At 38.6% G+C, this 13,084-nt stretch overlaps 1 protein-coding gene across 7 annotated transcripts in view; it reads right to left on the bottom strand.

Annotated features, from left to right (window-relative positions):
* The window catches only part of ntrk2a (neurotrophic tyrosine kinase, receptor, type 2a), a 151,783-nt gene that overhangs the window by 30,538 nt on the left and 108,161 nt on the right, over positions 1-13,084 (bottom strand). For all 7 annotated transcript variants that reach the window (XR_007040658.1, XM_047381907.1, XM_047381909.1 and 4 more), the window contains 3 exons: positions 7,291-7,421; positions 1,525-1,697; positions 1,178-1,333 (listed from right to left, as the gene is read on the bottom strand). Coding sequence is in view for 6 of the 7 variants with exons in the window: in XM_047381907.1 (XP_047237863.1) it covers positions 1,178-1,333; positions 1,525-1,697; positions 7,291-7,421 (460 nt within the window). In the remaining variant the exon portion in view is untranslated. The remainder of the gene's footprint in view (positions 1-1,177; positions 1,334-1,524; positions 1,698-7,290; positions 7,422-13,084) is intronic.

Below are 13,084 nucleotides of genomic sequence, written 5' to 3'. Positions count from 1 at the left end.
GCTCAGTGTGAGCGGCCATCTGCCACGACCGACTGGGGGTTTGAGAGAACAGAGCAGAGACACAAAGAGAACAAAGAAGCACTGATCCAGGAGTACTTTCTATGGGAAGGAAAAGTAAATGTTAATGGATGTAGCTCCTTTAGTCGTTTCATCTAGAAAGAAAGAACAGATAAACTCTGAGCCAGTTTTCAACGTTAGAGTCTGAAAGAGAGCACATAGAGTTAGTCACAGTAAAAGCTCAGTCAATTGCCAAGTCTAGGAGAGAGAAAGGGTTAAACACTGAAAGACAGGGCCATGTGGATCATCGGTAGAAGGCATGCATTAAGTTGTTGCCAGCAGAAGCTTGGACGATGCCCCTCTCCAGAAAGGTGTCACAGGTAGACACAGAGTCAGGCCAGGTGTAGCTTCTAGGAAGAGAAAAGAGAGAGAACTAAGTTAAAAGCTGAAATAACAGCAAATAATGCAAAATTGGAGAGTAGTGTGAGAATGTAGCGAAGAGGGTGAAAGTGGTCATTATGTGCCCCAGCAGCCTAAGCCTATAGCAGCATAACTACAGAGATAGTTCAGGATAACCTAAGCCACTCTAACTATAAGCTTTATCAAAAAGGAAAGTTTTAAGCCTAGCCTTACTTTTTTACCGAGGTACAGGCTGGATTGTACAACTTTTTCATAAATAAAAACATAATTTCAAAAGTGCATTTTGTATTTGCAAACGTTATTTTTGTGTGATATAAAAATTTATTAGATGATCTGAAATGTTTAAGTGTGATGAAAGAGCAGAAACAGAACAAATCTGAAAGATGTAAAATACATTTCACTGCCCTGGATCTGAAAAGTTTATTCAGTCATTTTCTATTGTGATAATGAATGAATTCATCAAATAGAAACCATACAGTGCAGATCTACTGTACCCTGCATATGTACCATGTCCAGTAATCTCCCTGGTGGCATGTTTCTGAAATGTTTCAGCTTTTTGCTATTTTTGATGACTGTTTACGTCATTAAATTGACCATTTTGATGAGACTGGTTTGGGCACTTATGAATGTGTTCTTGTGACTGAACTTGTCTTTTCTAACATACAGGAATTTCAAAAATGACAACACTAAAGAAAAGCCATTGAATATTAACATTTCTATTCGACTTAATTAAATTGTTGCAGTAATGCAAGTGACGCACCTGGTGGCCAAGTCACGGTGCACAAAGTGCTGTGATGCCAGGTAGACCATACCAGATGCTATCTGTTGGGCAATATGCAACATCTGAGACTGGGTCAGCTCCACAGGTCTTGTGGTCTGGCCTTCTGCCATCAGAACTGCATCTGGTCCGTGAGCCCTACGAGAGAACAGGTGGCATATTTTCAGATTTGCTTTGTACTTTTAGCCTCATGCAAACCACATAGAACCCCCATCTGCTTCTCTTGAAGTGTATTTTATTAATAACAAACTACTGTTGAAAGTTCTGTTCAATTGTCTGTTTATGTGTGCCCATTTTGGCAATGTTCAAAACAATTAGGAGAGGCGTGCCTGAGGAACTTGTTCAAGTCTCCGTGTTTCATGTACTCGAACACCATGATGAGAGGGTCGCTCTCCACACAAACGCCATAAAACTTGACAATGTGCTCATGCTGCAGGTTGGTCAGCAGCTCGGCTTCACGGTGGAAATCCTTCCTGGCATTTTCACTGGCCTCTTTAAGTGTCTGCAAACAATCACAGAAATGCATACAAATGGTCTTTTTAGCATAGAGACAAATGAAAACTCTCATTTTTTGCTTTTTTCACTACTGGTAGTTATTAATGTTTCATAGTGGGCCCCAAAGGGGCTTCCAAGTTGTCTGTCCCTTGTCCACTATTGTAACAGAAACAGTCTTGCCCTGTCAAACTGCCTCGTAGCAGCTCAGAATACACAGAGTTAAATTCATGTTACATGGACAAAGACAAGGCAGAGAGGTAAAGGGAGCATTTTAGTTTAGGTAATTATAAAGCATACTCATGATGTTCCCTGTTATACTACTAAACTAATTTGTATCTCTCTTCTGTGAATCAAGAAATATTTGAAGGGACGTTGAGTAACATAAGCCTCTGTGACAGAGAAAGAAAGAAATGTCAGTGTGTGAAAAGGACATAAAGAGATGCAGGAAATGAAACTGATATGGGCTCTGTATTAGTTTCCTATCTAAAAAAACGACATAGAAAAAAATTCTCTTGTCCTACATGAATAATATATTGTCTTCCTACATCAAATGACATGGATCTACGTGAATCAGTGTCTTTATTTGTCTGCCTTTGTACCAAAACACAGAAAAAAAGCTCAGATTACACACATAGGACTCCAGAACAAGTCATGAAGTAAATGACCTGTGACCTTCAGTCTAGAATGCAGAGATGGCAGAAAACTCGACCGCATGCAATTCCTGCAGACAGCTTTAAAACAAGCGTGCATCAGGAAATGCTTTCTTGGTTATGTACATAACAGTATGTAACGTGATACAGCATGAAGATTATTTGCAGATCTATAGCAAGATGGAGAGGCAATGAAAACCTGTGCTTCATTCTACGTTTGCAATTTAATATTAAGCATACAGCGCCTGGCAAATATATTCACTCCTCTTAAACTTTTTCACATTTTGTCAAGCACACACAGATGTCAGTGTTCTTCAGTGGGGTTTTTATGTGACACAGCAACACAAAGTCAAGCATAATTTTGGAATGAACGAAAAAATATGCATGATTTTTAATTTTTATGCTAATGAAACTACTACAAAACATGCCACAAATATGTATTGAGCTGCTTTGAATCAATACTTTAACTAGCTTTCTGTACAGTATATCTCCACCAACTTTGCATGTTTACAGACTGAAATGTTTGCCCATTCTTCTTTGGTAAATTGTTCAATCTAAGTCAGATTTGGTGAAGACCAACTGTGCCATAGATTTTCAGTTGAATTGGCTATATGTTTAGGGTTGTTGTCCACCTGGAAGGTGAATCCCAACCACAGCTCAAGTCCTTTGCAGGTTCTTTCAGATTTTCCTCCAGGAATTCTCTGCATTTAGCTCCATCTCTCTTACCCATGAACTCTGGTCAGCTTCTTTGTCCCTCCTGAAGAAAGGCCTCCCCGCAGCTTGATGCCGCCAACATCAATTTTAGTGGGGTTGATGTGCTTAGGGTGATGTACAGTGTTAGTTTTCACCACACATAGTAGTATTTTGCAAGTTTGGTCTTATCTGACCAGAGCAGCTTCTTCCACAAGTTTGCTCTGTCTTCATGATGCTGTTTGTTAACCAGTGTCCTCTAACAAACCTTGAGAAACAGAATGCAAATTTCTCTGCAAAGTTCAGTTTTCCAGATTACACAGAATGTTTTTTATTAGTGGATTTACTGATAGTTCGAAAAATGGTAGTGGTTGTTGCCAAATTTATTAAAGATAATCTCCTTATTAGTGTTTCCTTGTGTTTTCTAACAATCCAGTTATAAACAATAAATACAGTATTTGTATCCATTACTAAATAAATGATAATTTTGAAGTTGAAGATAAAAAAAAGTTTGAAAATGTGTTTGAACATAAATCATATTTACTGTTTCTATGTGCTTAATCGATAAAAAGCATCAAATAACCTCTGCAAAGTAATCATGAATCACTGCACGGAACTGGTGATATTACGGCTGAATCCAGGGCTGCTTGCTGCTGCATAGACTTCCCTGTGAGGCAGAAACATCTATAAGCGACCTATCACGATCTCACTCACTGAACTCAAAGCTGATTTAATTCCCAGGCCAGAAGCCACAACATTACACTGTTAGTCATCCAGTCTAAGCATATTCAGGTTCCTAGACAAATAAAAAAGCAATCAACAAACTCAAACTCAGAAATGTGGTGATTCATTTGCGAAGGAAACATTATTGGGACATGTTTGGTGTTTATGATGGTGGGATACAATCAAGTAAGTGTGCTGCATTCATGTGGATGTGCATATTTTAATGAGCGTTGGCACTTGCTGCGGCGTGACTTTGAATGATGGCTTTTCAATGTTTAATATACAGTCAGAGCAAAAAAAAAATCTTCTGTGTAGTGGATGGCTGGATGATTGATGACTGACTCCCAAACTGACACCATTAAAGTTTTCTAGTGAGTGCATGTTTTAATATGGTAAACAATCAAGAACATGTTCTTGTGCTGTAGCCGACATGACAGAGTGTAATGTACAGACAAAATAATTATGTGTAATTATATATTTAAATGGCGAGGCTGTGGCAGATTGTCAGCTTATAAACCAGTGCTTAGACAGCTCGTCTGCCATGGTGTTTGAGTTTATGAAAGGCAGAATAAAAAAATTAAAAGAGTAAAAAGTGATTTGTATAAAGATACAACATTATAAATTATAGAACATGACAAGCACAAAATTAAAATAAAGCTCTAAACCACCCCTAATTACCTTATACTATGCTTCTAAGGTGCCTCAATAAGCAGTTCAAGTATTTCTATCTTTTGTTTTTCTTTCAACCTTTGCTCCTTTTTTCCTTATTTCTTAAACAATTATTCACATTTAAAAATGTTTATAGTAAGTCTTTAAGAAATAAAAACAAAAGACTTGACACAGGACCTGAAAGATGCATTATCCTTCGCAAGATTATCTACAGCTTGCTCTTCGAGAATCACATTTTTGGTGCTAAAATACTTAATTATGTCAACCAGATTGTGCTGTCATTTTTATTTAGCAAAGATTCAACCAAAGAATAGGAACGAGTTGTGTCTCTGTGACAGGAGGACTTATTGAGGGCTGGTGCCACCGCCTGAGAACCAGTGTAATGTCATTAAATCACTAACATGTTCTTTGCAGTTCTTTTTCATTTGGTCTTTGTTATATTCTGAATTTTAAACATTTTTAGATATACAAATTGCAGTTTTCAAATGATGACTTGATTTATTAAGAGAAAAAGGTATCCAAACGAACCTGGCCCTTTGTAAAAAAGTAATATTACCCTAAAGGCTGTACCATCCTTGCTTGTGATAACTGATAAACTATTAGTTTTACGCCACATGTTAATGCAGACAGACCTTCCAAAAAGTTCCACTTATGTCTTGTCAGTCTACAGACTATCTCCCCAAAATTCTTGAGGATCATCACTTTTTTTTTGGCAAATATTAGATCAGTATTTCTGTGGTTTTAGGTCAGCAGTGGTTTTCTCCTTGGAACTCTGAATTCGTACCCAGAGAATATAGACCTTAACTGAGGCAAATGAAGCTTGTAGTGCTTACAATGTTGTTCTTCACATCTTTTGGCACCCTGAATAAGCTGTTGATGCACTGTTGGAGTAAGGTTTACCACTGTCACAAGTTTTATCCATTTTTGGGTAATAACTCTGCCCGTTTGATAGTGTCTCAAAACCTTTTCATTCATTCATTCATTTATTCATCTTCTATACCGCTTATTCCATATTGGGTCACGGGGGTGCCTTTCTCCAGCTGTCTACGGGCGAGAGGCAGGGTACACCCTGGACAGGTCGCCAATTCTTCATAGTACTTCTTAAGATCCTATTGCCTTCTTCATGTTGTCAGACAAATTCTATTTAAGTGGTTTTATCATTCTACAGGTCTGGCAGTAATCAGGCCTGGGTGTGGATAGTGAATGTGGGACTCAGTGGTCCAAAAATGTGGTTAGAAATGTGGGCTACATGGTGGGACAGTTGATAGCACTGTTGCCTTGCAGCAAGAAGATCCTGCGTTCAACTCCCAGCTGGGGGTCTTTCTGCATGAAGTTTGCATGTTCTCCCCGTGCATGCGTGGGTTCTCTCCAGGTACTCCAGCTTCCTCCAACAGTCCAAAAACATGACTGGACGGGGTACACCTCCCACCTTCCACCCATAGACTACTGGAGATAAGCACCAGCTTTCCCACGACCCACTATGGAAGAAGCGGTATAGAAAATGTCTGACAAGGCAGGTTAATCTTTCTCACACTGGTTCAGGTTGGTTTGGATAAGTTTACTGTAAATAAATGATAATCATTTATCATTTATTCAGAGGACGAACTTGTTTTGCCTTTTTTTTCATTGTTTTTCTTTGGGGTTTTTTCTTTGAATTATTTGAATTTTCCAGTACTGTTAAACGTGACATTGAAAATCCACATGTATATAGAAAAAAAAAATTATTTGATCCATTTAGATTTTATATATTGTCAACAAGAACTCTACTTCTACAGATTTATCAGGTGAAAATTTTGCAAAGCAGACTGACTAAGCTGAAGCTAAGCTGGCAGCCAGCATCAGCAGGTGGTTTTAGGGATAAGCTGGAAGGAACAGGAAGTCCAAGAAAAAAAGAGATCTGTTGGATTTGTGAGGAAGAACTGAGCCAGGATGATGAGTCAGAAGAGAGAGGAAAACATACAGCAGGTGCAAGCTGAAGGTGTAGAGGAGAGAGGAAGCTGGGGGCAAAGGAGAATGGAAGAGGAAAGGAGGGTGGTCACAGGTCATGTATTGTTAATGCAAAATTCTTCACCATTCAGATCCTGTTTCACTGCGGACCTGCAGAGAGAGGGAGAGCTGCCTTGATGTGAAAGCTGATGGGCAGATACATGTTACAAAAGGATGCTTCCGGGGATGCCACTCAATTTCATCCTGGAAGTCAGCGGTTTTTAGCTGTAATCCCACCTTACCTCTTACAGAGAAACCCTTGAAAGGGATGACTTTCTCATGATAGCAGCGGAAATGGGGGTGAACATAAGGTTCTATATACTGTACCAACGCCATGTGAAGGATTATATTTCAGAATGTATTCTTTGCAGTAACATAAGATTATCTGCTGTAAACAGCTCAATATTTTCACTGCATTGCCAGAATCAGATGTCATTTCTTAGTGTTGACATGGCAATGATTTGATCTTCAACTACACAATCACCAAAAACCGAAAATCTTTGTTTTACACCATGATTTCTTTTAAAAATGTAATATGACTTAAAGCAAATTTTATGAAACTGTTTTATTATAAGGATAATCCAGTTTTTTCTGAACTTTATACTTTTTTAAAGGTCACAAAAACAAAATGTGACAATGAGTATTCACAAATGCAGTCTCTGCTTTCTGACAGACAGTAATTGAATATGTCAAGACAATTACTGAGCAGGAAAAGAAACACTGATAAAAGCAGCAAAGAAAAATTTAGAGAAACCTTTGTTGTAAAAATAAAAAAGTATTATTTCAACCAAGAACAAAATCATTTCTGTGACATTTCCTAAATTTGGCAGTTGTTTTCTTACACAGAAGCAGAAAGATTTGTTCTTGTTATTTCCAGATTACCTTGACAGCGACAAGTATCTTCTCCTGGTCAGGTGAAAGGTTGTAGCACTCTGCCAGGAAAACCTTTCCAAAGGCTCCTTCTCCCAGTTCTCTCTTCAGAACGATGTTGTGTCTCTTAATGTGCTGGACAACTAAACAATATGAGACAAAGAAGAGGTCACTTTCATATTTATGATTTAGGTCAAAGCCAAATAACATGATCATTAGGCACGTTTTACATATTGTTGAGGCATCCAGGTTTTTGATCTGATCTTGTTATCTTATTGAAGCTTTTGATTGTGAAGAAAAGTTAACATCCAAGATGGCCAAGATAGCCACGGTGCTTCACCCTCTTCTGCACTCTTTTCGAGTGTTTATTCTGCTCTCTGCCACGATTCTGCGGTAACTTTCAATAGAAATAAACTCCTAAACATCAGAGAGTGCTCTCTAGGCTTTTTTCTAAATTTTTAATCGAGCAAAACTTCACTGAGATCTTGGTTGGTTGTGCAGCAGCTTTCTATGGGATTTACCGAAGATGCAGATGAGGTAGACGAGCAGGTGCGCTTGTGAAGCTTCAGCAACAGAGACTCTGCATACCCCTGCCCTCAATCCACCAGCCAGTAAGTCCCTTTCTGACTTACTGGCAGCAGCAGGTGATGCTGGAGAGCATCTTCTTCACATAGCAATGAAGCTTAGGATAAAAGAACATCATGTGATGAGCCTTTTTAATATTCAGAGTTCGCATGGGGTACAAAGATCACCGTGTCATCTATTACTGTCCCCGGGTACACACTTTTATTGTGACTTTAATAGATTTGTACCATTTCAGTCTTGGCATCTATTTAAGATAATGAATAGTATCTAATCAAGACTGTCCTACCAATCTGCAAGAAGAAAAGTTATTACAAGATCAGCACTGCGTACAGCACTATGCAAAAGTGTCAAACTACTTCTGGTTCCTTTGCACTGTAGTTTCCCAGGATTGTGATTTTTATAAGTTGTCTTGATCAATATGTCTGAAGTTGTTATTATTCTTTAGGCTTTAACTGCTTTGTTTTCTTTTCAGGTTTCTGTACTTGTGCCTGAAAATGACAGCATATTGTTAAAGTAAAACAAAAGTAAAGGGGGGCAAATGGAGGACATAAAAAGTGGCAGGTACAGCAGATCTAAGCCATTTCTTCATGAAAAAGGACAGAATTTAGAGTCTCAGAAATACATATGTCATCCTTCAGGTGATTATTTACTTTATACCCAGTTTTCAGCCAAGAGCTCTTTGAAAACCACCTTGTCAAGCTGCATTAGCTTTGGTTTGTCAGTCAGTCATTTTCTACCGCTTATTCCATAGTGGGTCGCGGGGAGCTGGTGCCTATCTCCAGCAGTCTATGGGTGAGAGGCAGGGTACACCCTGGACAGGTCGCCAGTCCATCGCAGGGCAACACACAAACAACCATGCACACACTCATTCATACACCTAAGGGCAATTTAGAGTTACCAATTAACCTAACAGGCATGTCTTTGGACTGTGGGAGGAAGCCAGAGTACCCGGTGAGAACCCACACATGCACAGGGAGAACATGCAAACTCCATGCAGAAAGACCCCAGGCCAGGAATCAAACCCAGGACCTTCTTGCTGCAAGGCAACAGTGCTACCAACTGTGCCACCATGCAGCCCAGCTTTGGTTTGTTTCAACCAAAAAATAGGGACAAATGAAGTATTAGATGCTGAGGTGCAGGACATAAATGTTACCCCATTTCTCTTCTTGTGTTTTTATTTTATACCGCACAGTAAGAAAAGATAATAAACCCCTAGACCTTGGCTTTCTTATACTCTGTTTTCCCTGTGCATTAAACAGTAATGATAATGCCTGAGGACTGTTATATAAGGTGCTGCTATTCTTCTGTAATTAGTATTAAAATATTAAAACACACAGTAAGAACAGCTGGTAACTCAGAGTAGCTTTCCCTACGGTGTTGTTTCTATGTATTTTAATTTTTTTACTTTAATGCACTATTGTTACCTCTGTGTTCCCCACAGTACTTAAAACTTACAAGTTCATTAATAACTGATCATTTTCTTACAATTTTTTATTTTTTTAAACAAAAGCACACGATTTGGTAACCCTTCTTGCACCAGATGGGTTTTTTGTTAACTCATCAAGGCTCAGTTTCCAATCTTTGCAAGACTCAGTATTTTCTCTATTTATGTGTTCAGATGTACAGTAGTTCATTGTGTCTCTGTCTTGCTTGATGCGTATAACCTCTTCCAGCTCACCCACGGTTGGCTCAGAGAGAGAAACACTTTTTTTCTGTTGCTAAGGAATTTGTGACTCCATGCCAGCTGATTTAATGAAAATTTCTCTTCTCATCATGATTATGACTCAATGTCTTATGCTACAGGACGATTAACACTGTGTTATCCTTACTTAAACCTTGTTAACCCCTAGCTTTTATGATACAGAGGTTGACGCATAAGAAAACCTGAAGCACATGAATTTGGGAATGTCCTGAAACAGATACATCAACACATGAAAGAGGATAAAGGAGATTTGTACACCATGAGATTAAGAGTCACATATAAAGAAAAGCTGTCCATTCAGGACCTCCTGTTAAAGCCTTGCAAGTCTCTGAGATCCATTGATCCACACTGTTGTTGGGCCCAGCCATGGATGGAGAACAACCACTGTACCACACACATAACAGACTGGTAAAAACTCCCAGAATGTACAGCATTAACCCGTTTTCAAGGAAAGCCCCCATGAAATCATAGCACAAAACTCTGATGCACAGCATCGTCCGTTCTCTTTCCAGAGGCCCTTCGCTAGAACAGCATCGGAGGGACAACGCGTGTGGATGATCCAGTTATACTACTTCTTCAAAGAATCTTGAATCCACAGTTTTCTGTCTGTGTGTACCCAGAGAATACATTACAGCCGAAATGAATACTAGCTGTCTTAAACCTTTCTTTCCGAGCATCTGCAGAAAAAGAATCTGAACTGAGACCTGCCAGTAGTCCATCACTCACTGTGATGGCTGGCTAACAAACATTAAGAATCAATTGCCTAAAAGGTTATTGACTTCTAATTCAGCCAAATCATACTTTAAAATATTAATTTATTAAAATAATCTTGTATTTATGCTTGTGAACACAAAGAACTGTTGATCTTAAAATTAACTGTGATGTCATTGTATAATTTTATTGGCTATGGTTTATTTTTTTGTTCCCTTTCCATAGTTCATTAGTTCTCCTATTTTTTTTTTTTTTTAGATTTTTCTCAGTAGTGTAGTTGATTGTTACTAGCCTAGTTAAAGAGTTTGTTAATTGAAGAATTTCAACTGGAATTTGTTTTGTTAATAAATTCTTATATTTTGGAAATTTGCTGTTTGTGTTTATTTTATATATGTGTGCAGGGCTTGCTATTTCAGAGTGCCAGTGCTCGAATTCAGTCTTACGTTGATTGTTCTATATTATCGCCTCATTGGCCTGTCAGTCACAGTACAATCCATGACAGAGCAAATGTTGTTTGGCTAATGATTCCTGATCAGGTGGTGCCTTTTTTAGTCTGAATAAAAAAAAATTATTTTAACTTTATTACTAATTCTGTTATTAGTTGTTAATTATAATAATTAATAGTTGGAGGGAGCTAAACTGAACCTATTGTTGCACAACACTGTAAGTTAGGTGAGGTTTACCGTAATCCAATATCCTACAGACAGACACAGAATCACTCAAAGAGTCAAAAAGAAAGGAAAAAAAAACAAAAAAAAACAGTTTAATCAAAAATGTCTAATGCCAGGTCCAGACTACAAATTATTTCTCTCTGTTTAGATGTTCATAGACAGATCAGACAGTTCTAGAAAGTCATTAAAGATGTGACTTGGCCCAGGTACACAGCAGGCCACGTCTCTTCATCGACCTCTTTGATGTCAAAAGCCATCCATTCCCTTAGCTCTCAGCAGTCATGACTTTATGGGATTCTTCTTGTTAGATAAATGTACATACATTATTCAGTTTTCATTCTACATTACTTATTTACTATCTAGATGTGCTGTTTATATTACTGATTGAGAATGGTTGTTATCTCCTTATATGCATAGAGGAATATGATGTTGCAACATGAGCACAGGATGTGAGAACAGTCTGTTTTCACATAAAGATAAACTCCCTCAGCAGTTGAAATCTCATGTAACTAGGGCGTTCCTTTTCTAATAAAAGCATGAAGAGCGGAGACTGTCTTCAGAGTGTGTTTGGAGGATTGTAACTGAGACAGTCTCCGGGACACTCTCCTTGCAAGTTAAAACAAACTAACTTCTCTGTGTCTTTCTTTGTGCAGATGTTGTAATGAGTGTTGGGGTTTAAACCTAACATTTAAATGGTCCTTTCAAGCCGGAGTCCAAGATACCTGACGATCCCAGCGGGTGAGAGAGATCCAGGTAAAACTCCGTGGTCACGGTAAAAATACCTTTTCCGGGACTGGTCCTCCCTGGCAAGCTGGGATCCAAGGGTTGACGGAACTCCAAGGACGCAGAGAAGTGTGAGTAAATCTTATGATTAAAAAGAGGGATGAATGACAAAAGAATAAAATAGTAAAACCCTGACAATTCTAGACACTATCAGGTACAAGAGAAGAATACAGTTAAATTCCGCAGGAGGGTAGACTCCCTTAGTTGAAATAGACTAATTAAATTCTACGTTAAGGACGGCGGAGTCCTCTGTTAGGAAACTAATAAAAGGAGCGAGTGAGTGTGAGAGTGGAAAAATAGCCACCACTAGGTGACTGTTTTTCATATAAATTAAACAAGGAACAAATGGTGAGCCGTTGCGGATGCATGTAGGCAAGAAAATTCCACCTTAACGGGTTGAAGTGAATTTTACCGCAACAGGTTAGTTGATCACCATCTTGTTTAAAAGGTATTTCCAGTATTTAGAACACACCAGGTGTTAAAACCATACTGGAACTAAAAGTTGCCTAAAAATGGGTAAGGGACAAAGTAAAGAAAAACAAAAGTTACTTGATAATTTATCATGCAAAGATTGGAAAGTAGTAGAAAAGGAAGAACCAACAGCTGTGGAACCATTATGTTACTGGGTAAAACATTATAACTTTAATGGAAAGTTATCCACGGCTGCCTTAAAAGACTTACAAGGTAAAATAGCTAACAAATGTAAACAAAATGAAAAACAAATGAAAAGAGAAGGTTATGTACAGACAACGGTATGGTGTAAAATAGTGCCTTCCAACAACAGTTAAAAAATGCACTCCATTCAGGTTCGTCACCTGAAATACATGGCTGGGTAAACCGCCATTACATAGGAATGAGTGGAGGCTTATTACGGGATTACATCAACCATGCCCTGCATGCAGAAAAAGTTATAAAAAGTAAAAAGACCAAACAAAAAGACACAGTGTTCTACCACGAGGAAGAGACAGCTTGTTTTGATAATGCAGTTTATTATCAACAAACACGAGGCAGGGGGCGTGGTAGAGGTCGAGGAAGAGGTAGAGGCAGAGGACATTTTGGAGCACAAAATCCAAGAGCATGCTGGTCCTGTGGAAAAGAGGGACATATGGCTAGAGACTGCCAAAGTAGCTCTGCCCAACAAAACTATAGTGCGTGACTAGCACCAGAGCCGCAGGGGAAACTGAGCAGACAACCCCTTGGTGAAATGACAGAAAGGGTACTTTTGACTGAGGAGGGAGAAAACATATTAAATCTGGAAGAACTGTTCTATGTAGAAAAAATTAGACCAAAAATAACATTGATAGTACAAGGCACACCTATCACGTTCCTTTGTGATTCTGGAGCATGTAGAACC

This window comes from Girardinichthys multiradiatus, chromosome 12, assembly GCF_021462225.1.
Source record: "Girardinichthys multiradiatus isolate DD_20200921_A chromosome 12, DD_fGirMul_XY1, whole genome shotgun sequence".
NCBI classification, from domain to species: domain Eukaryota; kingdom Metazoa; phylum Chordata; class Actinopteri; order Cyprinodontiformes; family Goodeidae; genus Girardinichthys; species Girardinichthys multiradiatus.
Note: the sequence above shows the minus strand (reverse complement) of the source record. Positions and strands in the feature narration are given on the sequence as shown.